General features: G+C 41.6%; 1 protein-coding gene and 1 long non-coding RNA gene across 2 annotated transcripts in view; both read left to right on the top strand.

Annotated features, from left to right (window-relative positions):
• Window positions 1-10,407, top strand: part of LOC144265947 (uncharacterized) — a 37,373-nt gene extending 26,966 nt beyond the window's left edge. Inside the window, exons 6-9 of the mRNA XM_077819035.1 lie at window positions 2,005-2,115; window positions 6,646-6,752; window positions 8,103-8,193; window positions 8,931-10,407. Coding sequence (XP_077675161.1) covers window positions 2,005-2,115; window positions 6,646-6,752; window positions 8,103-8,193; window positions 8,931-9,047 — 426 coding nt within the window. The 3' untranslated portion in view covers window positions 9,048-10,407. The remainder of the gene's footprint in view (window positions 1-2,004; window positions 2,116-6,645; window positions 6,753-8,102; window positions 8,194-8,930) is intronic.
• Window positions 10,408-10,576: 169 nt separating this feature from the next.
• LOC144266291 (uncharacterized) overlaps window positions 10,577-26,045 on the top strand; it is a 39,292-nt gene continuing 23,823 nt past the window's right edge. The window contains exon 1 of the long non-coding RNA XR_013346475.1: window positions 10,577-10,665. This is a non-coding gene — a long non-coding RNA (uncharacterized LOC144266291). The remainder of the gene's footprint in view (window positions 10,666-26,045) is intronic.

The following is a 26,045-nucleotide window of genomic DNA, read 5'->3' as shown; positions in this document are numbered from 1 at the left end:
TTCTCCGGGATGATCCCTTTTAGCCAAGCGCAAACAACCCAGCATGAACGGGGTCCTTTTACTGTTCCCTTACAAAAATTCCCCTATTTCAACCAGGTGACCATGAATGATATCACTCTCCTGAGGCTAACACAGAAAGATATAGACCGAATGTTGCTTGAATGCGACCAAAATCTAGGAACGTTCGCTGCCATGCTTTGTGTTGGAATGATTCCAGACTACTTGCTACTGGCTTGGCGCGGTAAAGTGTCCTACCGTGGAGGATGAAATAAGGCAGCCCTCCCCAGAAACCTTCCGCAAAGGCTTTCAGCGTATCTCCAGGAGAGCTTCATGGAGATGTCCCTGAAGGATTCTCGCTCCATCCCCAGACACATTAACAGACTTTTCCAGTAGCTGTTCTGGCTGCGGATGCACCCCAATTCTTCAGGGCAAATCAAACATTAAACACTATTGCTTTTAAACCCTGTACTGTAGTTACAAATGTGCGCTCACCAGAGCTGTCTTCTCCGGCTACAGGGTCAGGGATCCCGGCTTCAAGGTCAGGGATCCCGCCTTGGGAGGGTATGGGCTCCAGGGTGATGAAAAGGTCCTGGCTGCTGGGGAGAATGAGTTCACCGCTTGCCTGCTGTGCATTCTCCTCCTCCTCTTCCCCATCCACAAAATCCTCCTCCCTGTTGCGTGAGACTCCCCCCTTGCACGTGTCCATGGACAGTGGTGGGGTAGTGGTAGGTCCCCCCCTAGAATGCCATGCAGCTGATCATAGAAGCGGCATGTATGGGGCTCTGACCAGGAGCAACCGTTTGCCTCCTTTGTCTTTTGGTAGGCTTGCCTGAGTTCCTTAACTTTCCTGCAGCACCGCTTTGTGTCCCTGTTGTAGCCTCTCTCCATCATGCCCTGTGCGATTTTGGCAAATATATCCGCATTTCTTTTTGATCGGAGTTCGGCCTGCACAGATTCTTCTCCCCATACAGCAATCAGCTCCAGTGTCTCCCTTTTGGTCCATGATGGAGCTTGTTAGTGATTCTGGGGAGACTGTATGGTCACCTGTGCTGCTGAGCTCGCCATGCTGACCAAACAGGAAATGAAATTCAAAATTTCTCGGGGCTTTTCCTGTGTACCTGGCTAGTGCATTGGAGTTCAAAGTGCTGTCCAGAGTGGTCACATTGGAGCACTCTGGGATAGCTCCCAGAGGCCAATACCCTCGAATTGCATCTGCACTACCTCAGATTTGACTCAGCAAGGTCGATTTTAGTGCTACTCCCCTCACCATGGAGGAGTACAGAAGTCAATTGTAAGAGCCCTTTCGGTCGATGGAATGGGGTTGGTTGTGTAGACGCATTCATTTTAAGATCAACCTAATGCAGCTAAATTCGACCTAACCCTGTAGCGTAAACCAGGGCTAAGAGGAAATCCTGTTGTGAGTTCTTCCATCCCATATAGGTGCAAATTGGACTCCAGATTCATACAATTTGTGGCGGGGTGTGTGTTGTTGGATATTTCTGTTGCATTCTGTTCTCCTGCAAAAGAAAACCGATAAATAAAAGAATCCCAACACAATGTGTGTTAATTCCACTCCCTCCCCGACTTCAGTTTATTTTTATAATTCGGTTTGTGCTAACTTTAGGTTTTTTCCCCATTTCCTTAAGCCAATTTCTGTGTATGTGCCAGTAGAAGTGGAGGTGGAATTGTTGCTTGCTTTCCTTTCTTTTCTTGGCCTATCAGCTCACATCTTTTTTTCATGATAATATTCATAAACCATTTACTGTAACTGCCAAAAAGAGGGTCTTAGCCCTGGAAAAATATGCAGTTCACTCTAGTGCATTTCCTACCATTAAGTTTTAAAATTAATTGAAAATTTTTTAACAACCCCCCCAATGCTCTTTTTTTAAACCTGTCTCTAATCATAACCTTTGTTTTTCACTTTATAATGTTTAGTTTTTCCACTTTAGGTTAGAAGTCATTTTACAGGCACCTCAATTATTAGATTTCCTCTCTTTATTTCAGGGCTATCTTTACAGCTCAGCATCCCAGCTGTATGGAGTGGAAATGAATGCAGACTTTTGCCAGTTGCAAGAAATGATAATCACAAAATACCAATTTACAGACAGAGTAAAGGTGACTAAAGACATTTTATAATGTGTATATTTTTTAACCAACTCTATAATAGATTAGTTAATTCTATGCCAATGAGAGAGGCTGGTAAAATCAGTGCTGTTCTAAAGATAAATCTGTACTTCGTTGGTTTGATTTTAAACAAAACAAAAAAACGTTAATGTCCATTAAAATTGAGAAGAGATTAAAAAAATTCTGTTTTAAAATATAGTAATTTTTGATTCATTCAGCCTTTTATCTGAGTATGGCTCAATCTGTCAACTGACCGCAAACACATACTGGTCTCATTAAAATCAATAGAAGTTCTACCACTGTTTCACTGTTTGTTGAAACAGGTTTAAGCCAGTATATTAAATGTTTATGTCTAGAATGATAAGAATAGCAAGAGGCATCTGGGGTTTCCATGTTTTGTTAAGAATAGCAAAGATACTTTCAAGGATTTGCATTTGAGTAGAAGCTAAGGTCTGCAGGCTGACAACTTTGGGTGTTGTATTTCTTTATTAGTTTCTTTGGAACTGAGAATTTCAGTCATATTAGTGCACATGTATGTCAGAAAAACAAGAAATGTTCCAAACAAACTCAAATCATTAATATACAGAGATGCTGTTTTCATAATGAGAACAGTTCCTTTTTGGGACTGTCTGAATCCGTGCAAAAGGTCTTGTGGCCAAAGGCAATGAATAAAACACATTAGGTGAAATCCTGGCCCCATTGAAATGAGTGACAAAACTCTCAGGGTATGTCTATACTGCAGCTGGGAGTGAGCTCCCAAGGCACCGGGGAATGGGGTGGGTCCAGCTTGGGTGGCTAGCCTGGGCCTTCGCTGGTGCTGCACACTATTATTTTTTTTGCACTAGCTCGAGCCCCACTGGGATGAATCTGTTTACTTGGGCTGTGAGGCTTGCTCCTAGCTGCAGTGTAAACAAGGCTTCTGATGTGTCTGAAATATATCCGTGAAATGCGATAGTACTGTACAACAGAATGCTCCATCAGGTTAATTCACTAGAGACTGTAGATGTATATACATGTTCCTGAGTTGCTTTATATCTTGAAAATATATGCCTTAAATGTTAGTTTTTCTACAGACTTTGTATTTCTGCTGAAGTGTTACACTTTTCAGTGTATAAAGATAAAAAAGAGAATACATTTTCAAAGCAGTGCCTGGGGACTTTGTCATTCAACTCCCACTTGATGTTAATTTAGTCCTGTGACTCCTGTTATTACACACTGTTTTGAACATTATCACACGCTGCTTTAAACATTTCATTCTAAGATTTCAGCTTCACCCCAAAATGAATCATCTCTTTTATTACATCCTTTTTGGAGATGTATAGTAGCATGAAAAAACAGCCAGAAGCCAGTTGGCTAAGTAATAAGTAGGTAAAAAGAGGTTAAAAATCTTGGAGGAAAAAAGCCTCATAATGGCCACTGTTATCTGGGATGTTCTGATAAAAATACAGAACAATACACTCTTTCCACTGTAACCTCTACTACCTGAGATATCAGGGTAAAACAATTTCTATATTTAATAGTGAATTTATGAGTGAGTCTTGTGCTGTGCTGTTCTGTTCATAAATTAAAAAATAAGTTCATAGAAGTCACTTATGTTGTACCATGTTTTGTGTGAATGCTTAGATGTTGGTTAAAAAAACAACAGAAGTTGGGGCACATTCAGGAAATCACCCTTACATGTACCTAACTTTAATACACTTAACTATTTTTATATAGTAGTTTGGTTTTCTCTTAGTACCGTGAAAATCAAACTTTTCAGTACTGATTTCTTTTTCCCTTTCAATTTAGCAAACAGTCAGTCCTCACCTTTGGTTGATGAATACTTATATATAGCACACAAACTTTTTTTTTCTTGGCAACATTGTGGAGGATTTGGAATTCAGAGGACACTGTAAAAGAAGGTATTATAGATCAGATTTGAGACTATTGACATAATGCCTTTAAATCACCAAATTAGAAAAGAGTGTATAACAGTTCCAAGAAACAAGAATTGTACTGTACCCAGATAAAATTGTCATTCAGATTAAAGAACGTACTGAGAATAATGTCCAAAAATCTTCTTAACCAAAGAAGCCGTGAACTTAATCCCATAGGTGCACTAAGAAGTAGGAGTATAAACTCTCTTAATGAACCCTTTGGCACTATTCTCTTAATTGGATGATAGTCAACCGTGCTACTAGTTCTTCATTTTTAACTAGTCTTAGAGTTTTATTTTCATTAAAGTGAATACTGAAATGTTTGGCTATAATGGAATCACTACAAAATATTCTGTTAGTGTCTGGGCATTGCTGCATGAGTCAGAATGATACATTCTCCCCACTTCAGTTGCTACAATGCTCCTTTGCATAGGGAGTGTCTCTTTCCTATAGTGATCAGAATAGTGTACATCTGCTTAATTGATCCAAGTGCAGATATTTTCTTTGTGAAGTTAAGTTTTGATAAAACCAAAGCCTTGTCCTTCAGGAAGGACCATTTGAACTGCAGGTTACCCTAGTCAGTAGGGGAAAGACAGATCACTTTCCCTCCCAGTACCAGCAGGCTTTTAAGCAATTCAGAGGGTGAATAAGAAGTTATGGTTTCCTAGACAAGAAAATAGTGCCAAAAGTGTTTTGTCCTCTACACAAATACTTCATTTTCCTGTGAGAAGACACCACTCGCCAAGTTACCTGAGCCTTGTGTTAATTACCTGAACACTAGCAGAGATTAACAAAATGTGGGATATCCAACCTGCTAGATTAGTGTGTGGTATCATCCCACCACAATAACTAATTTACTCTCTATTAGATTAGGTATGCAGCCTAGCCATTCTTCAAGTGCTTGCTCATGTCCATTCCGTGTTAGGTGTGTGCACGCCGTGTGCACCGCTGCCAGAGATTTTTCCCCTCAGTGTTATCCATTGAGCTAGCTCTAGCACCCTCTGGTGCCATGCGCTTATGCACCGGTATAAGGGGCACCTCTGGCACCGCACTCTGTCAGTTCCTTCCTTCCAGCATGTGACAGTTGATGGAATGTCACTTCGGCAAGGTGTTTTTTCTCTTCAAATTTAATTTATTAGTCTTAGCTGCATGTCCATGAGTTCTGAGCCCACCTCCTTGGGTACTGCTTGTGAGTCTCCTAAAGTGGAATGGGCATGACATGAGCAAGCATTCGAAGAAAAAACGGTTACTAACCTTTCCATAATTGTTCTTCAAGATGTGTTGCTTATGTCCATTCCATGATTCACCCTCCTGCCCCTCTATCAGAGTTAGCAACCCAGAAAGAACTGAGAGGATGCAGGGATGGTGATGCCCCTTATACCAGTGCATAAGCGTACAGCATCAAAGAGCGCTAGAGCTGGTCCAGTGGATACCAATGATGGGGAAATCTCCAGCAACGGTGCATGTAGCTTGTGCATACCTAACGTGGAATGGACATGAACAACAGTTATGGAAAGGCTAGTAACTGTTTTTTCTGCATTATCAGTCTCTTAATACTGACTATAAAAGCTGACCAGTGCCCCTGCATGATCCTGTTTGTCCACCATGATAATGTCACTTCTATAAGTAACACTTTCATGATGACAGTGATCCAGTGTTCAACTTCAGATTGAATACGCAAAGTATCAGTTTAGCTGGTACCAGAAGTTAGATAAATTCACTAGGTTGATTTCTAATTGGTAGGGACACTTCAAATCAGATCTTGGTGCACATGTAACACATGGATTGACAAAATCCCAAAAGAGATACTACTACTTTTTTTAGTTAGAGATTTAAGATTTATTTCTCTGAATTAGGAGAAAAGTCCTCCAACTTCCTGTTAGAGTTTTGATGAGCCTCCAAATTCCCCCCTAAGTTAGCAGCAGCAGCTGCCCCACAACTCCGTTTTCTGCTACCATTGTTTTGGCTGAGGAAGACTGGACAGGACGCTCACGTTCAAGAAGAGCTCCTGTACTGACTGGAGAAATACCTGTTTAATGATATGAGGCACTCTGTCTCTGCAGTTCTCCCTCTGAGAACTGAGTGCATCGCATCTCCATTACTCCCAGTATGTGGAAGGAGAATACAATAACCAAACTTGGGTCTTCATGGCCAGTCTGAGCCGTAATCACTAACCAACCAGCTCAGCCCTTAAAATGCATTTAAATAGCTTCATAAAAAGCTTTAGCTGGATTAAATTCTTTACTGAAATTAATAAACATTCATGATAAAGCATAGGTAATTAAAATATAATAGTAATTTCCTAAATCTTCTATTGTGGCATTCAATGATCAAGATCAAAAGTACAAGTAGATGTAACATATTTATATTTAATATACATAATGAATTAAGTACTGTAATTACTGAGGAAATAAAACTGGCTTCTCTGACACTCACGCTAGTGAGTTCATTTGTATATTACTTAATATGAATTGTATACCTTTTTATGATCTGTAGAAGATGTTGGCAACAGATACTGTGCTCTATGGACAGACCATGTCTATTAAAAAGCTGTGTATCTTCTTCTAAGTTACCTTTTACATATGTACAATGATTTCTCCTTCAGGTGCTTCATTCAGACATCTGTACTCAGGCTTCACTCCTTCAAAATGCTGATGTTGTTGTAATGAATAATGTCTTTGAATATTTTCTTGACAGACTGGAACAGGCCAGGTAAGTATGTGTCCAAACAAGTAATCAGTTTCTCTGCCAGTGGATTTAACCTTGCAAGTTATAAAAAATCCTTTATATTGTGCTTTTTGAAGTCACACACATAATTTGTATTAGAAAAATGTATTTTAAAATGCCTGTACTTGATTTAGTCAGATTTAGCAGCTAAAACTTAAGGGCAATCTTTAGTTCTGAATCTACTAGAAGCTTTTTCTCTTAGTTCCAGCAAAACATTTCTCAGAACATTTGCACTTATCTGTTAAAATAGGGTACTGTCTTTATAGGAAATAAATTGTCTTCAATTGCTTTAACAACATAAATATTAAAATCTGTAACAAAATAACAAGAGGGTCCTTCATCAAACCTATGGATTACAAAAGGGCTATATATTCACACTGCAAATTACAGTTACTAGTGATATTTCAAACATGAAGTCCTCAAGGGCAAGCTATAAAGGGCTAAGGCATGGTTAAGACTACACCTGTGTTTGCTGAGACACAATTATGCCTTTACCTGCCTTCTTAAGCATTAAAGATTATTTGCTTAATGTTGCACAACAGGCCTAAGGAAGAATGAGGTTTGCAGAGTGATGGAAACTATATTCTTCTTAGTCAATATTGCTGTGCTATGTGAAATGATCTGACTTGTAAAATCAGGAAAAAGTAATGCTGGAGGATATATCTAGAATACTGTGATTATGTTAATTTACCTCAAAGTATTTTGTCACAACTGCAGTATAGTGATATGAAGAGAAACTTGTGGCTACAGTGAATAAAAAACTGAGAGAGGACTAGCCTCTCTCCTCAGAGACCAGAGTTCAAATTCTGATTTAGGTCACAAATTAAGTTGTCTGGAGTTTCATCCTAGTTTAGAGTGGATATTTGTTGAGTATCACAAAAAAACAACAGACTTGGACATAACCGGCAGCCTCTCAGGCTCCAGATTGGAACAGCAAGAGTGTTGAATGTCATGGGTAAGGTATGTTAGAAGAGTCACCACAGGCCACTGACAGAACTATTCATTCTTCCCTTTTTTGAGCACCAACTAAACCTAATTTTAAAAAGGAAAAGAGACAACATATTTCAAAAATAAAACTCCAAAGCCATATAATCCCTCTGATCTGCATGAGTAGTTCCCATTGGTGTTAGTGGCTGGTCCACACACAGACGTACAGTAAGATATGAACAGTGACTTTATACTAAAGCACAAATGGCAAATGTTTAAAATCAATCTACTTCTGGTCACTAAATTATCAGCGTTAAATTCATTTTATATTGAATGTGTTTCTTTCTCTAAAAACTGGCAATCTTTTGATCTTTAAATACTATATTTGGAATTTAAAATGTGTTTCAGAGCCTGGGAATTTATGAGTCATAATATGAGGAAAAAAGGGTCATTATTAGTGACAGTCCCAAGCCTTGAAGAATCTATCTCAAACCTACAGGTTCGTGGTTCTTTTTCAAATAGTTTTAGCTGACAAATTTTATCTTACTCTTTATGAAGGTGTTATAGTGAGTCAATATGCAGTCTAATAGTTACTATTCAGGCTGCATAGTATCAAATGGTTAGAGCAGAGAACTGGGAATCAGGACCCTGGGATCTATTCCCAGCTTTGCCAACAATTTCCATGACCTTGGAAAAGTTATTTCAATCTCTGTGCCTTGGTTCCCCAGCTGTAAAATTGGGATACTGTTTATCTACCCCATAGGGCTGTTATGATGCTTAATTCATACCAGCCCTTAATTTTGAGGATCTCAAAGTATTATACGATTATTCAAGCCTATACTATGTCTGTTTTGAGTTGTATAACATGCTTTCCATCAATATATTACTGGGAATATGGGTGGAAATATAAAATCATGTGTATAATTAATCGGCAGATGTTAATCCAAAGAGATTCCCATTCCAGTTAAAAACTCAGTATGTTTTCTGCAGTCAGACCCAAACTTGAGTAAACAGAAAATATGAATGAGTTACTTTTTCAGAAATTATCCTTACTCTTTTCTATTTAGGTAAAATGATGCTTCCAGAAATAAGTTTAACTTACCAATGGTGAATAAGCTGTAATGGCTAAACTGTCTTTCTCTCCTCTTTTCACTGATGTCTGCCATCCCTGTAACATAAGTTGAGTTGGTTGCTCAAAACTGTGTTAATTTATTTATCGGTTTTTAATTGTTTCAGACGGATATACTGCTCAGCCAGTGGGTAGAAGAAATGAAGTTGGACTATGATGTATACATGGAAAAGGATATTGATAGAGAAGCACTTGAACAAATTCATTTGTACAAGATTCTCTAGCATACAGACTGATTTACTGATAACAGTATAAAATGATTGACTTCGGAGGGAGTTGTGTGAAAGGGCTTAATCCTACAGTCCTATTTCCAGAATAAATCATGAAATATCTTACTATTTATTTTAGAAATTATACATATTCTCACAATGAAACAGGGGCTTTTGAGAACATATTTTGTGATGTCAAATTTCTTGCATTAAAGTTCTCAGTGTGTCATAACAGTGCAAAAAAATTTTAGCCACTAGGTATCTCCTGTAGCTTCATTCTGCATGGAAGTGTTTTGAAAGAATGGCAGTCCACTAACACCAGAAGAGTCCATCTTGTGCTCTGTTAATGGCTGTGAACCTCCCATTTTAAAAATATATATATTAACAGAAAAATAGTGACCCACTATTAAATGTGAATGGTATTCATATATTTAACACAGCTTTATTTAAAAGCTGTAATATATTATGTTGGGTTTTTAGTACTGACAAACTTACAGTAGTGCTATTAATATTCTGCCTATGGAATTCCTGATTTTTTTAAGGTCTGCACAGTAGCTACAGGTATTGGTGTAGAAAGGACTATTGTCCCAATTTAGAGTAGCATTGTGACAGTGATGATCTCCTTCTAGTCAATGGTTCCCCAGTTCACTGTTGATGTAAGATACTTGGGGATAAATAAGAATCCTTCAGAAATATTGGTCTAAGTGTAGGAGAATGAAAATCTGCTTCACTTCCTTAATTTTAATGAGGATTGTAAGGGGTTAAGAAACTAAATATTCTGAGCAAGAGTTATGGCCTAGCATAATCTTTGGTGATGTAAAACATTGGCAATACACAATAACAGAACCGTCCCCAAACCCTCCCAAAGAGAAAGAAGAACAACACCAAGCTGATATTTATATTTTCTATTCCAACTGTAGAAAACTTTCAGTTCGTTGAAAAGTTTTTCAGCCTTAGACATCACTGACAATCAATATGTTTTGTGTTTATCTGCAGGAATTTTTGACTAAGTGCAGTGCCAATTGGAAGCAATGTTACTGTATGTCTAAAAGTTTTCTACACAAGTTATGGCCTGCTCAAGTAGCAAAACATTATACTGGCTACACTTTTTATTTTTCTAATAATTTGCAGCAAAGTATACCTGTAAAATGTTGTAATAATATATATGGAGTCAAAAAGATGTAACGGCTAATTGGGGCCTTAATAGCACACCAAATACTTGGATCTTTATTGTGTGGGTAGAGCTTTATTTTTGAGGCCAAGAAGTCAGACTTTTCTCACTTCATTTTGTTTTTGGGGGGTTGTAATGTGACTTATGTTGAGCCTGTACCTTGAGACTCTGGTGGTTGCATTTTTCATAAATTATAAAATTAATAAAGATGGAAACTTATGGTTAAAAAGTTTCTATTTATTTTCTTTATCTAGAATAATTGAGCCCCTCAATATTGTGTTCCTGCCTGTACTGATCAACTAGGAAGCGATTCCCCATGAGGTTAAGCCACGTGCAAGATGGCTGCAGTATAACGCTGTGATCTGAAAATGAATGAGGGGGTCACGAAACAAGAAAGGACATGTAATATGCATTTCAGAATGAGGAAACAAGCTCTGCAACCATAATAATTAGCTCAGAAAGGTATGACAGAAGTTTGTGACTGAATTTCAAACTTACAATTAGGGCTCCTATTGGGGAAAAAAGTGATATGACTTGGTCATAGAAGGCTACTTTAATAACAAATACTGCCTTATAAGCAGAAAACAATTCCACACATTGGTATTTTGCTCATGTTTCAGAGGTACAGGAAGGATCAGTCACTTCTCAGTTTTCGCTACTTCTTAGTTTTCTCCATGTGACTGGGCTGGTTTGTAATTTTGCAATTTGTTTTGGTAGTAACTATGTAAGGGGTGTCAGGTTTCACCACTCTCTCTTCCTTCCTTCCTGCTTCTCTTCGACTCCCCAAATGCTTTGGTTTTTAAGTTGCTGTTGGGTAAAAATTTCAGTAGAGAGAGGCTGGAGCAAATCCATATTTGATGACATTTGGACCCTCTGACATGGAAAATATTACCTATACATCTGGAGCTCATGTACAATAGAGGCTATTACAGGAAGGCTCCTATTGCCTTTTTAGTTCCGAGGCAAGTCCATGCTAGTGTAACTTACATTTTCACTTGACACTCTCATCAAGCATGTGAGATTTGGACACCCTTAAACTGACTGACATAAACTATCACTCTCTCTTACCCAAATGGAACTTACATGCCTTCTGACAAGTCCACTCTTAATTTGGCCCACAGAGTTTGTGTGTGTCCTAAGGGAGTGTGAGTTGGTGTAATTAATGTGTTGAGGACTGGAAGAGAGGAACATGACAAGAAAAGCAACTGTGTGTGTATGAAGGTGTAAGTTAATGTAGACCACCCTCTCCTTTAATTTTCATGATCTTCTGGGTCCTTGATGCATAAGTTTCACAAATTTTGACTCTTCTACACATGGGTAGAGTGGATGTAAGGTAGCCTGGCTGCAAAGGGGATGGGAGTGTTACACAACTTTGCACATTCACAAATCTGAAAGATGAGTTAAAATTCTGCAATTTTTTCAAAATATCAGATTAGGTATGGAGTGTCCAGGCAGGGTTCTAGTCTCAGCTGTGCCCCGACACACTGTAGGGCTTTGGGCAAGTCATTGAATTTTTCTCACTCCTGTATAAAAATGGGAATAATATCTACCTCATAGAGGGGTTGGGAAGCTGAATTAATTGTCTATTAATTGCTTTGAGATCCCTGGATGAAAATAGAAGTGCAAAGTCAAGCTGGCCTTTGTGAACCTGCGAAATCTATAGTTGCAGGGCCTGCCTAATTTGAGGGACCTAAAAATGGAAAAAATCTCAGAACTTTTTTTTGTAAGTGAAGTTTCTAATCTTTTTCCTTGCAAAGCTGGCCTTGAAAATGGAACCTATGTAAAATGCTCAATCGTGCTGAAAGTTTGATTTCCCGCCCCCAATATCACACACTATCACAGTCCCCTCGCAGCCACCCAGGGTGGTCACTGGGATCTGGAAAAAACTATGGGTCTGTCTGTAGTTCTCTTGGTTTTTGTAAAGATCTCAGATCAGTTCTTGTCTGTATGGGCAGTACACCCCAGCCTACTACTGGTGGCACTATGGCTGTTGCAGGTTCTCTTCCAGATGGCTGCCTGTGGCTGAGCCAGCTCCTCCGCAAAGCAGCAAGCATGACCTCTGGCTGCAAAGAGAGAGAGCTCTGTGAAAAGCAGCAGGTGCAAGGGGCTAAGCTAAGCTTCAGCTGATACTCTGTTGTCTTGATCAAGTCACAAAGTCCAAAATTTTCAAACTAGGTGCCTAAAGTTAAGTACCTAAATTCGGGCTCTCAATTAATCACAGTTAGCTCATGTGATTAACTCAAAAAAATTAATCATGATTAAAAAATTAATTGCACTTATAATAATAGAATACCAATTGAAATGTTATTAAATATTTTTGGATGTTTTTCTACATTTTCAAAATTGATTTCAGTTACAACACAGAATACAAAGTGTGCACTGCTCACTTTATATTATTATTTTTATTATAAATATATGCACTGTAAAAATGATAAACAAAAGAAATAATATTTTTCAGTTCACCTCATACACGTACTCTAGTGCAATCTCTTTATCGTGAAAGTGTAATATGCAGATTTTTTCGTTTAAATAATTGCCGTCAAAAACAAATCAATGTAAAACTTTAGAGCCTACAAATCCACTCGGTCCTACTTCTTATTCTGCCAATCGCTAAGACAAAGAAGTTTGTTTACATTAATGTGAGATACTGCTGCCTGCTTCTTGTTTACATTACCTGAAAGTGAGAATAAGCGTTCGCATAGCACTTTTGTAGCTGGTGTTGCAAGGTATTTACATCCCAGATATGCTAAACATTCGTATGCTCCTTAATGCTTCAGCCACCATTCCAGAGGACTTGCTTCCATGCTGATGATGCTGGGTTTTTTTAAAAAAAAAAAGCATCAATTAAATTTGTGACTGTACTCCTTGGTGGGAGAATTGTATGTCTCCTGCTCTATTTTACCCGCATTCTGCATATATTTCATGTTATTACAGTCTCGAATGATAACCCAGCACATGTTCTTTTTAAGAACACTTTCACAGCAGATTTGACAAAATACAAAGAAGGTACAAATGTGAGATTTCTAAAAATAGCCACAGCACTCGATCCAAGGTTTAAGAATCTGAAGTGCTGTCCAAAATCTGAGGGACGAGGTGTGGAGCATGCTTTTAGAAGTCTTAAAAGAGCAACACTCTGATGCGTAACCCAAACCACCAAAAAAGACAATCAAACTTCTGCTGGTGGCATCTGATTCAATGATGAAAATAAACATGCACTGCTTTGGTTCATTATCAAGCAGAACCCATCATCAGCATGGAAGTATGTCCTCTGGAATGGTGGTTGAAGCCTGAAGGGACATCTGAATCTTAAGTGCATCTGGCACGTAAATACTTTGCAACGTCAGCTACAACAGTGCCATGTGAATGCCTGTTCTCACTTTCAGGTGACGTTGTAAACAAGAAGCAGGCAGCATTCTCTCCTGCAAATTGTAACCAACCTTGTTTGTCCGAGTGATTGGCTGACCAAGAAGTAGGACTGAGTGGACTTGTAGGCTCTAAAGCTTTACATCGTTTTGTTTCTGAATGCAGTTTTTTTGTACATACTTCTACATTTGTAAGTTCAACTTTCATGATAAAGAGATTGCATTACAGTACTTGTATGAGGTGAATTGAAAAATACAATTTTTTTGTTTTTTACAGTGCAAATATTTGTAATCAAAAATAAAGTGAGCACTGTACACTTTGTATTCTGTGTTGTAATTGAAATTAATATATTTAAAAATGTAGTAAACATCCAAAAATATTTAAAATAAATGGTATTCTATTGTTGTTTAACAGTGCGATTAATCACAATTAATTTTTTTAATCTCTTGGTAGTCCTAACCTAAATACAAAGGTGTTAAGCAGCTGCAGTGCCCAGTGAGGCCAGGGGAAGCTGCAGAAATCAAGCACCTCTGAAATCAGGCTACTTTTACTGAAGTGCCTATCTAGGGATATAAATGCCTTACTTTATACGGAGAAGGTGGGTGAGATAGTACCTTTTATTGACCAAGGTGGTGAAAAAGACAAGTTTCGAGCTATAGAGCTTTTCGTCAGGTATAGCTTGTAAGCGTGTCTCTTTCACCAACAGAAGTCAGTCCAATAAAAGATATTCCCTCACTCGTGTCTCTAATATTCTGGGACCAACACTGCTATAACACCACTGCAAATAACTTTATATGCACAATTTTAGCTTTTGCAGAAATAGCTATTTGAAATTTAAACTGATCAAGAACTACCTGAGGTCTTCAGTGAGTCAGAAACGGCTCTCTGATCTGCAGTGGTTTTGGTGAAACGTGAACTGTCAAGCCTTGAGTATGATAGATGTGTTGGTATGAAATAAATACAAACTTGAAAACAGGGCAATCTTCGAGTGATCCATCCCCTGTGGTCCATTCCCACCTTCTGACAGAGGCTAGGGATGCCCAGAACATGGGGTTGCATCCCTGACCATCTTGGGTAATAGCCATCGATGGACCTATCTTCCATGAACTTATCTAATTCTTTTTTGGACCCAGTTACATTTTTGTCCTTCATAACATCCCCTGGCAACAAGTTCCATAGGTTGACTGTGTGTTGTTACAGTGGGGGCTAGTAAGGCCTGCTTAGGAGTGCTTGGGCACTTGAGAGTGTGGGATAAAGCAACTGCAGGCCATTCCTCCCTCATTTTATATGCTTTTGCCCACCTTTCTTTTCCTCAGTCTCCTCTGCTCTTTTCTCCTTTCTTCTCTGGTTCTGTCTCCCATTCTCTGCTACGCTCAATCTCTCATCTTTTTTTGGCCCTTTTTCTCTCCTGCCCTGAATATCCTGCCACAATCTGATGCTTGCCTGTTGGTGCAGTAAGAGGAGAGTAGAAGAACAGACACCCGTCCTCTCTCTGGGTCATAGACACCTTCCTGTGATGGTGGCCTGTAGACTCACTCCCACAGAAGTGCCAGTTTCTGATGCTGCTTGGCAGGAATGCTAACAGGGAGGCTTAATGAAGAGTAAGGAAGTAACATTATTGCATGACAGACCTTGGAGTGATCTCTGCGGTGTGTAGTGCCCATCCGCCATACTCGGAGTTTTACCAGGTTGGCTGCCGAGTGGCTCATTCAGGTGGCTGCTATTTCTGTAAAAGCAAAAGAGCCAGGCTCTGAAAACAGGGATAGTATGACTTTCTGATGTGGTTATCCCCTTTATATGCAAATACTGAGATTGTTATTCATTCACATTAATGCAACATGAGATGTGAGTAGGGTGAATGAGTGTCAGGTTACTTCTTCAGTGAGGAGAGAATGGAACAGGATTCAGTCTTATTTTTATGATTTATAGGGACATGGTCAGGGATAGTACAAAAAAAACCTAAGGGCTTGGCCCTCTTGCAAAGTTACTAGCATTTTGAGGACAGCGACAGTGTTTCCCTTTGTGTGTGGATGATGCCCAGCACAATGTGGGTGCTACTGGGATACAATAATAGTAGAGAATGTAGCTACTAACATTAGCTGGAGAACTTCTAAGGGTTAATCCAGAATGAAAGAAGTCACAGAAATATTTTAAAAGGCTTCTTTAAAGGACTTCTCACTGATGAATCCAAAGAAATGGAGAAAATCAACTCAACCTAAATCTCTTCAATCATAGAATCGTAGAATATCAGGATTGGAAGGGACCTCAGGAGGTCATCTAGTCCAACCCCCTGCTCAAAGCAGGACCGATCCCCAACTAAATCATCCCAGCCAGGGCTTTGTCAAGCCTGACCTTAAAAACTTCTAAGGAAGGAGAACCACCTTCCTTCTGCCACCTCCCTAGGTAACGCATTCCAGTGTTTCACCACCCTCCTAGTGAAAAAGTTTTTCCTAATATCCAACCTAAATCTCCCCCACTGCAACTTGAGACCATTACTCCTTGTTCTGTCATCTGCTACCACTGAGAACAGTTTAGAGCCATCCTCTTTGGAACTCCCTTTCAGGTAGTTGAAAGCAGCTATCAAATCCCCCCTCATTCTTCTCTTCCATAGACTAAACATCCCCAGTTCCCTCAGCCTCTCCTCATAATTCATGTGTTCCAGTCCCCTAATCATTTTTGTTGTCCTCCGATGGACTCTTTCCAATTTTTCCGCATCCTTCTTGTAGTGTGGGGCCCAAAACTGGACACAGGACTCCGGATGAGGCCTCACCAGTGTCGAATAGAGGGGAACGATCACGTCCCTCGATCTGCTGGCAATGTCCCTACTTATACATCCCAAAATGCCATTGGCCTTCTTGGCAACAAGGGCACACTGTTGACTCATATCCAGCTTCTCGTCCACTGTAACCCCTAGGTCCTTTTCTGCAGAACTGCTGCCGAGCCATTCGGTCCCTAGTCTGTAGCAGTGCATTGGATTCTTCCGTCCTAAGTGCAGGACTCTGCAATTGTCCTTGTTGAACCTCATCAGATTTCTTTTGGCCCAATCCCCTAATTTGTCTAGGTCCCTCTGTATCCTATCCCTCTAGGTCCCTCTGTATCCTATCCCTACCCTCCAGCGTATCTACCTCTCCTCCCAGTTTAGTGACATCTGCAAACTTGCTGAGGGTGCAATCCACACCATCCTCCAGATCATGTATGAAGATATTGAACAAAACCGGCCCCAGGACCGACCCTTGGGGCACTCCACTTGATACCGGCTGCCAACTAGACATGGAGCCATTGATCACTACCCATTGAGCCCGATGATCTAGCCAGCTTTCTATCCGCCGTATGGTCCATTCATCCAGCCCATACTTCTTTAACTTGCTGGCACGAATACTGTGGGAAACAGTGTCAAAAGCTTTGCAAAAGTCAAGGAATAACACGTCCACTGCTTTCCCTTCATCCACAGAACCAGTTATCTTGTCATAGAAGGCAATTAGATTAGTCAGGCATGACTTGCCCTTGATGAATCCATGCTGACTGTTCCTGATCACTTTCCTCTCCTCTAAGTGCTTCAGAATTGATTTCTTGAGAACCTGCTCCATGATTTTTTCAGGGACTGAGGTGAGGCTGACTGGCCTGTAGTTCCCAGGATCCTCCTACTTCCCTTTTTTAAAGATCATAAATAAGGGAAGATATTCTAAAGAACATCAGACAAAACTGTTAAATCCATAAAGGGACTGACTTTTTTTCTTTTTGTAATGGCCATACAGCATAGGCAATGCAATAGTTAGTTTCCAATATTTTAACAAGGGGGCTCCCATAGCATTTCTCCCATTAGGTTGTTATGAACCCTGTGTGCTAGGTGTAATATGTTTGCAGAAATGCATTTTGATAATGTAGCTGAGAAAGGGGTAATGTTATTTGCTCAAGAAACATATATTAAGTGCACTTGTTGGAAATGTTTGTACTTCAGTTCTGAAAAAATATACCGAGTATATTGAGAGTAGAGCACAGGGTTCAACTTTTTAATAGATTATAAACCCAGAAGGGACTACTGTGATCATCTACCTCTTGTGTTGTTTGAAGGTGGGGAGGTGGGACAAGGCGCTTCCTCCCCTATTAAAATGTTTTATAAATTCCTGCTACCTGGTGTAGCCTAGTCGCATTATAAAGGCAAAATATTTGCTCCTTAGAAGCATTTATATAAACCTCAGGGAAGTCCTCTCTGACAGGGATGACTTATTGTTTACCCGCCTCTTTCCTACCCCCAACCCCCATACTGCTATCAAAGCTATGGAAATCTCTGCAACATTCTCCCTTCAATTTAGTGCTGAAATGTTTAACAAAGGTCTCCTGACCTACGAGCACCTTGCAGCCCATCCTTGCACTATTACATGCCTGATTTACACACTACTATTATTTGTATAGTACTGACTACCCCCAAAAATTTAAAAACAGAAGTCAGACCCTAAAATTGTGTAAAAATTGAGTAGTGCCACATAAATTCTGTGCTCCCCAGCACCACATCTGCCCCTTCCCTGCGGTGTACCTCAGCTCCTACTGCAGCTGTGGGGGCTCTTCGCCCCCCATCTCCCACGCCTGAGGCGTGGGGGACACTCTCTCTCTCTCTCCTCCTAGCCCTCAGCCCCAGGCATGATGGTGCCACGATGGAGCGGGGCAGGAGCAGAGAGGATCTGACCATTTTTTTTCAATTTTCAGGAGAGGGGAGGAAGCAGGAGGAGGGAGCACAGTGGTCCTGAGCTCCTGGGCTCTTTCTGTGTTTCTTCCCTCCCTCCCCTAGTGTGAAAATTATATTGGTGGTTCCCTCTCCCTTACCCCTCTGGACAAACCTCTGTGGAAAGGGTAGAGTTCTGAGTGGCTGTTCTTCCCCAGGACTGCTGGGCAAAGCTGGAAATAGTGTGAAAGCTGGAGCTTCTCAGATGAGCAGGAGACTATCTCTAGCAGAGGCCAAAATAGAGTTACTTATGAGAGTTTGCAATTGTGTGTGTGTATTACCATAGTCCCTAGTGGTTGCAACAAAGATCAGATCCCAGTTGCGCTAGGTGTTGTACATGTACCTAGTGAGAGACAGTCTGTATCCTGAAGAGTTTACTATCTAAACAGACAGAAGTTGGGAGAAAGGAAGTATTAATATCCCTGTCTGAGAGATGGGGAACTGAGGCACATGCAATTGTTGTGATGGTGAAAGCAAATCAAATAATTGAACACACATGGCCTGCTCTGGTAATTGGCACATGTGCTTGTGGTAGATGGCAGACACATAAATTAAGCTTGCAATTTTGAGCATGGAATTGCTCACCTAACTATTTTTAGAAACAGTCCCCATTTTAAAAATAGGTTTAAGCAAAGTCTTTAGAAGCTAATTAGAACATAATGGGGGGAAGGAACATTACTGAAAGTGTCTTGGCAAAAAAATGTGGACAAGAACCTGATGTCTAGCTACCTAGATAAAATAAACAAGGACATTAGCAATGAAAAAAAAGGGGGATTTGGGTGGAGCCATTAGAACAGTTCCAGATACCTTTATAGTGGTACAAACGAGGCCATCAAGGAAAATGTTAGTAGGTTAAATGGGAAATCGTAAGTAAACATGAGGCTAAATGGCTGATATGTAAAATTAAAAATATTTAAATGCAGCCTTGCAAAACTCTATTCACCCACGCACGTGGAGGTGAATAATATTTTTGATGAGTGATTATTTTTTCGTTGTCATCGTTTCTATGAAGGTGGGTGAGTAGATTGTGTGGATGGGATGTTGAATTTTCATAATTGTGCATGCTGTTTCAATTTTGAGTACCCCGAGCACATTTCAGTAAGAAACTTTTACAACCTGAGCAAAATATTATTTGATATACCATGCTACACTTGTAAAGTGGCATCATAGCTGACAGAAGTGTGTGCCTATGTCAGAAATAGACGTCTAGTGGTGCCCCACAGAAACTTTTCTCTGTGACCCTGAATCAGGCATCTTGGGTAGACTGGACTAATGACTAAATAGATCATTGTCAGAGGTCTGTCAAGTCAGGGCAATAACCCAGTGACTGGCAGGTCATCATCAAAAGTCCCCAATGGACCTGGGCAACAACTGGTAGGTCACCTGGAAACTCAAGGATTTTATCAGAACACTGATAAAGCATTAAGTATCACACGTGATGTTGCAGTAATGTAATACTAATGTGCTTACTGGAATTAGTAATGGGCTTAATTGACTATTTAAAAAATGCCTTAGATTAAGAGACAGAGTCATAATCTACCTTACATCTACAGTTGTCATCTACAAATATTGAAACAGCATTAAGGTTCTCTGTAGAAAAAAGACCTCAAGCATACATACACGTTTTGGCCTTGTGCTGGGAAGAGGCTGATCATGTAGTGCAGTACATGATTTTTCTTATGATTCATTCTTTGGATCTTATTCTTGTTTGTCTTTCAATGCCAAACAAATTGCTATTTAGGTCAGGCTGCTGTTTTGGTACTAATAGAAGCAGACATTTATGGACTTCCCAGCTACATGTTCTTCAGAGTCTAGTTTCCTCTTTGGGCTAGTACTGACATTTAGATATAAAGGTGTCACAGTAGCTTTCAAAAAAATGTTACCTGTAGTATACTGTACCATACTACTACTATGCAGCCATAGTGCAAAAGCTTTGCACCACCAGTCTGGGACAAAATTACCCCATCATGGGAATGTGGGTCCAGTTTTTTATTTAATAAAGAGAACATGACTCATTTGAAATTCAAATGATTTTTTTCTTTTACATATACAGTAGGGGATGGGATCCTAATATGTCTATAAAATACGTTCAAGTCCTTTGAATAATACATTCCTTTATTTTTCTTTAGCCACCTTTTTTTCCTTTCTTTTGGGGAATAATCTCCATATAGTCATTTAAGTTTTACACCTGTTGATTTTGTCCCTGAAAGGGCCTTGAAACTATGATATTTAAAGTATATAATTTCCCCTCTCCCCTTGTGTCTCATATGATTAGCTAATACCTGAGAGTCACATTCCAAATTAACAGAAGTTTGTTACAGCAACCACATTTCATAATAACTGTACATATAGCTCAGGTCTTGCAAATAACAGGGGAAGAGTGTTTATTTTGCATCGTTTAGTGGAATGGAAAGGGATATTTTATTGGGACTTGTAAGTAGACAGTTTAGCTTGTACAGCCTTACAGTAATACAGAGAATAGTTTCTACAGGATTACAATAGATCGATTTGCACTATATCCAGATCTCTGGGAAGTGATTCTTTTCCCTGGCCAAATCCCTGTGCGCTGCTGCAGAAGCGTAAAGGAACCAGAAAAGACCCATAGCTGGCCAGGCAAGAATTCTGCCAGTGCATGAGTATGTAGTACTTTTTCTTATGCAGGACTCTTCCTAAGCCCCAGCCTAGAGCTGTGCAGTCCTGCCAAGTGCTGCAGATTTTGCATGATGCTTACATGTGCAAGCCACCTCACCCTTAGCCTAGGTTGCAGGCATGAGTGAATGTCTACACTGCAAACAAGGCATGTTCTTAACTAGAGTTAGCTAAACCATGTTAACTAACTTGGGTTAAAATAGCAGTGAAGACACAAGTGACTCTATTTTTAACTTGAGTTAGCTGACAGAGGTTATGTGACCCGAGTGACAAACACACCTTTTATTTGCAGGGTAGACATATCCTAAAACAGAGGTGGGCAAACTACGGCCCATGGGCCACATCCGGCCCATCAGACCTTTTGATCCAGCCCTCAGCTCCTGCCGGGGAGTGGGGTTGGGAGTTTGCCCTACTCCAGCGCTCCAGCCGCGGAGCGGGGTCAGGGGCTTGCCCCACTCCGCATGGCTCCCAGATAGCATCTGGTATGATCCCCCTCTGTAGTACGTGGAGCTGTGGTCAGGTGGCTCTGTACGCTGCCCCATTCACAGATGCCACCCCCACAGCTCCCATTGGCCATGGTTCGTGGCCAATGGGAGCTATAGAGGTGGCACCTGCAGAAGGGGCAGCACGCAGGATCGCCTGGCTGTGCCTCTGTGTAGGAGCTGGAGGGGGGGGACATGCTTCCGGGAACTGCTTGCGGTAAGCGCTGCCCTGAGACTGCACCTCTGAGCGCCCCCTGTGCCCCAACAGGCTGCCCCATTCCTGATCCCCCTCCTGCCCTCCGAACCCACTGGTCCCATCCTGGAGCACCCTCCTGCACCCTAAACCCTTCATCCCCAGCCCCACACCAGAGCCTGCACCCCAGCTGGAGCCCTCACCTGCCCGTGCTCCCCAGTCCCCTACCCCAGCCCTGATCCCCCCTCCCACATCCTGAACTCCACATTTCTGGCCCCATCCCAGAACCTGCACCCCCAGCCAGATTCCTCACCCCCTCCCACATCCCTAACCCCAATTTTGTGAGCATTCATGGCCCACCATACAATTTCCATACCCCGATATGGCCCTCAGGCCAAAAAGTTTGCCCACCCCTGCCCAAAAATGTCACACATTCATTGAGGCTCCTAGCAAACAGGCTGATTTGAGCTGCAGTTCTGCTCTCTGCCACTAGAGGCAGCTGACCTTGTTCATGCAGCGGAGGCAGAGGGGGCCGTGGCCCTATCAGTGCCTCTCCAGGGCAGGTGAGGAGCTGCTGAGGGGAAAGATGAGGACAGGAGCCAGTGTGGGTGGGGTAAGGGAGCAGCATCAAAGAGGGGACCAGGAGCAGTTGGGGGCAGGAGGTGCTAATGAAGGGATACAATGGGCATGACTGGTGCTAATGTGGGGACAGGGCTAATAGAGGGGATATGGGCCTAATACCAATTCTGAGCATCTTCCCCTCATGTTCTTGCTGCCTTGCAGCTGCACTCTTTCCCCTCTCTCTCTAAACTCATTGGTCAGCCCTAGTTATCCTTAGCTCACAGGAAGCCCCTGGGCCTCTCGTTTGAGGAGTGCAAGGAATAAGGTGCTTGGGGGAACCCTGAAAGGGAAAGCTGGTCTTAGTTCAACACCTTTCCCTCAGCATTAAGTGCAAAGTATGGTTTCAGAACTGGTATTTTTGGCCACATGCAGCAGCGGATTAGCCACTGGGCCAACAGGACTCATGCCAAGTGACCCCGGCCAATTGGGGGCCCCCAGAAAAATGGGCGCCACTGTGCCCCGACCCACTCCGCCCATGTGGCGCTCCAGCCGGGGAGTGGGTTTGGGACATGGGGGCTTGCCCCACTCTGCCCGCGCAGCACTTCTGCTGGGGAGTGGGGGAAACACCCTCGCCCTGACCGTGCTCCCTGGCAGGAGCACCAGGCGGGTGGACCAGGGCAAGCCCCTGAACCTCGACCCCCGTCCTCAGCTAGAGTGGTGGGCGGGCAGAGGGGCAAGCCCCCCCGCCCCGACCCCATTTCCCTGGCAGAAGCGCTGGGTGGACAGGCAGAGCAGGGCAAGCCCCTGTACCCCAACCCAATTTCCCCGGTGGGGGAGGGTGGGGGGGACTGCGGGCGGAAGGGGTGGGGAGGGGCCCCCACTTACTCTGGCCCAGGGAACCCACAAAACTCTAATTCACCCCTGGCCACATGCAAGTTATATGTAGATAGACAAATTAGCTAAGTAATTTGCATAAAATTCCACACATGACATGGAGCTGAACAAAACTTATCTGTGTGCCAGAGACAAGAGCGGTTCATTGCTGATAAGAAGAGGCATGGCCAATGCACATACAGCTGCAGGGATTTTGGAAGGTACTGGACCTACATAGTGCTGAGAAGGGGCCGCTGTAATTCAGGCAGTCCCCAGGCTGAAGATTTCACACACACACATCCCGCCCACCTCGCCCCCGAATAGCCCAGTTCCAGAGAGGCATGTACATGGCAGAGGGGCATTGCTGGCACATGATGGCATATATCACATTGGTAGATGTGCAGGTGAACGAGCCTCTGATAGTGTGGCTGATGTGATTAGGCCCTATGATGGTGTCCCCTGAATAGATATGTGGACACAGTTGGCAACGGGCTTTGTTGCAAGGATAGGTTCCTGGGTTAGTGTTTCTGTGGTGTAGTGTGGGGTTGCTGGTGAGTATTTGCTTCAGGTTGGGGGGCTGTCTGTAAGCATGTACATTGGCCAGACTGGACAGTCTCTACGTAAAAGAATAAATGGACACAAATCAGACGTCAAGAATTATGACATTCAAAAACCAGTCAGAGAACACTTCAATCTCTTTGGTCACTCGATTACAGACCTAAAAGTGGCAATTCTTCAACAAAAAAACTTCAAAAACAGACTCCAACGAGAGACTGCTGAATTGGAATTAATTTGCAAACTGGATACAATTAACTTAGGCTTGAATAAAGACTGGGAGTGGATGTGTCATTACACAAAGTAAAACTATTTCTCCATGTTTGTTCCTCCCCCTCCCCTCCCACTGTTCCTCAGACGCTCTTGTCAACTGCTGGAAATGGCCCACCTTGATTATCACTACAAAAGGTTTTTTCCCCCCAGCTCTCCTGCTGGTAATAGCTCACCTTACCTGATCACTCTCGTTACAGTGTATATGGTAACACCCATTGTTTCGTGTTCTCTATGTATATAAATCCCCCTACTGTATTTTCCACTGAATGCATCCGATGAAGCGAGCTGTAGCTCACAAAAGCTTATGCTCAAATAAATTTGTTAGTCTCTAAGGTGCCACAAGGTGCCATTTCTTTTTATGTCCTTTGTGTTTTTCACCACTTGTCTGATAAACAGAAGGGTACATCGGAAACTCTGCTCTCTGAGAATGACAGCAGATTGGGGATGTGGTTATCTGCCTTCCCTTACTACATTCTGATCAAAACACTGAGGCTGAGTGGGATGAGTATAAAGTAGGGAGGATGTGGTTTCCCAATACAGTATCATAACAGTTTTCCCCCAATATGTTTATCACTGGTAATTAAAAACTCAAATTGTCAATCTAGTAATTAGGGTTTATCTGGTTTGTTTAGGGTCTGTGGACCATGACAATAGCTTCTTAGGCCTGGTCTATGCTAAAAAGTTAGGTTGACTCAGCTATGTTGCTCAGGGGTGTGTGAAAAATCCATATCCCTGAGTGATATATGACCTAGCCCCTAGATGTAGACAGCAATAGGTCAAAGGAGGAGTTCTCCCATTGACCTGTCTACTGTCTCTCGGGGAGGTGGATTAACTACAACAACCAGAGGACCCCTCCTGACGCTGTACTGAGTGTCTATACTGAAGCTCAATGGCAATGCAGCTGCAGCATTTCTAGTGAAGACAGCCTTAATTTCATTAGTAACCAGACTAGCCAAATTAAGTAGTTTAATGAATGGTTCTATTAAACTGCATGCTTTCATTCCTGTTTGCATTTCTTCCACAAAAAGCTATAAAAACCATAGTAATTAAAAAAAAAAAAGAAAAAAGCCTTGCATGAGACTCAGACATACACAGCACACTTGAAATGGAGTCTGTGAGCCAAGATGGTGCAGAAATTTGACTTTACACTTTGTCCTTATCCTAAAATTGGTGGTGGTGTAATTTTGTCTGCTGGAGAGGTAGCTATTACTCCTAAAGGTTTCTATTCAACTGGTAAATACAATATCCTGTTTCACATTTTAAAAACATTATGATATTAAAAGGAATGTTTAAAAGTATTTTCAAAATAGTTGAGTATCTGAATACTTTGTTTTAGATTGTGTTGACATTGTTAATATTTGCTCTTTGTTAGATTTGACAGGCTTGATTTGCTGGGTGCAGCAGAGCCGAGGGACTGTGTTTCCCTAAATGTCTGCCCCAGTCCCACGCTAGGCTAGTGCAGTCTTGTGGCTGCTCTAACTTGAACTAGATGGCTTTGTTCCCCAAAGGACCATATGCTACCTGGGAATAGCCAGAGTAACATGGCCATTCCCCTCCCTGCCCTGACAGGCCCCCTTCATCAGGAGCTACACAGAGGGAATTGAAGGACACAAGTTCACCCATTGGGGACTCAACCACTCTGGAGAAATCCCCAACAGGGCATTTGTGGGTGGTTTCTGCTCCATTTCCACCACAGGAGTGCGGTAGTGTAAAGGGAACATAATAGCGCAGAGAATCTGCCCCGACAAATTCAGGTTTTATTTTGATCTGCATCTGAAAATTTAATGGGTAATATTTTTATTACTGTTGCTAATGAACAGCGAGTGACTATCAGCAGTTGCTAGAGCCAGATATATACTTCAAGCAAAAAGAAAAGGAGTACTAGTGGCACGTTAGAGACTAACCAATTCATCGTTTGCATCCGATGAAGTGAGCTGTAGCTCATGAAAGCTCATGATCAGATAAATTTGTTAGTCTCTAAGGTGCCACTAGTACTCCTTTTCTTTTTGCGAATACAGACTAACACGGCTGCTACTCTGAAACCTGTCAATACTTCAAGCAGGCACTACAAGTTTCCTTTCACAGAGCTATCACTGGATCTCAGTCCTGTATGGACAACAGCTCTGCTATCCTGGTCCTGGATCTCTCCTGAGTAGATACTTCTAGTTATAAG

Source organism: Eretmochelys imbricata, chromosome 6 (assembly GCF_965152235.1).
Source record: "Eretmochelys imbricata isolate rEreImb1 chromosome 6, rEreImb1.hap1, whole genome shotgun sequence".
Taxonomy (NCBI): domain Eukaryota; kingdom Metazoa; phylum Chordata; order Testudines; family Cheloniidae; genus Eretmochelys; species Eretmochelys imbricata.
This window is presented reverse-complemented; position numbering and strand designations above follow the sequence as displayed.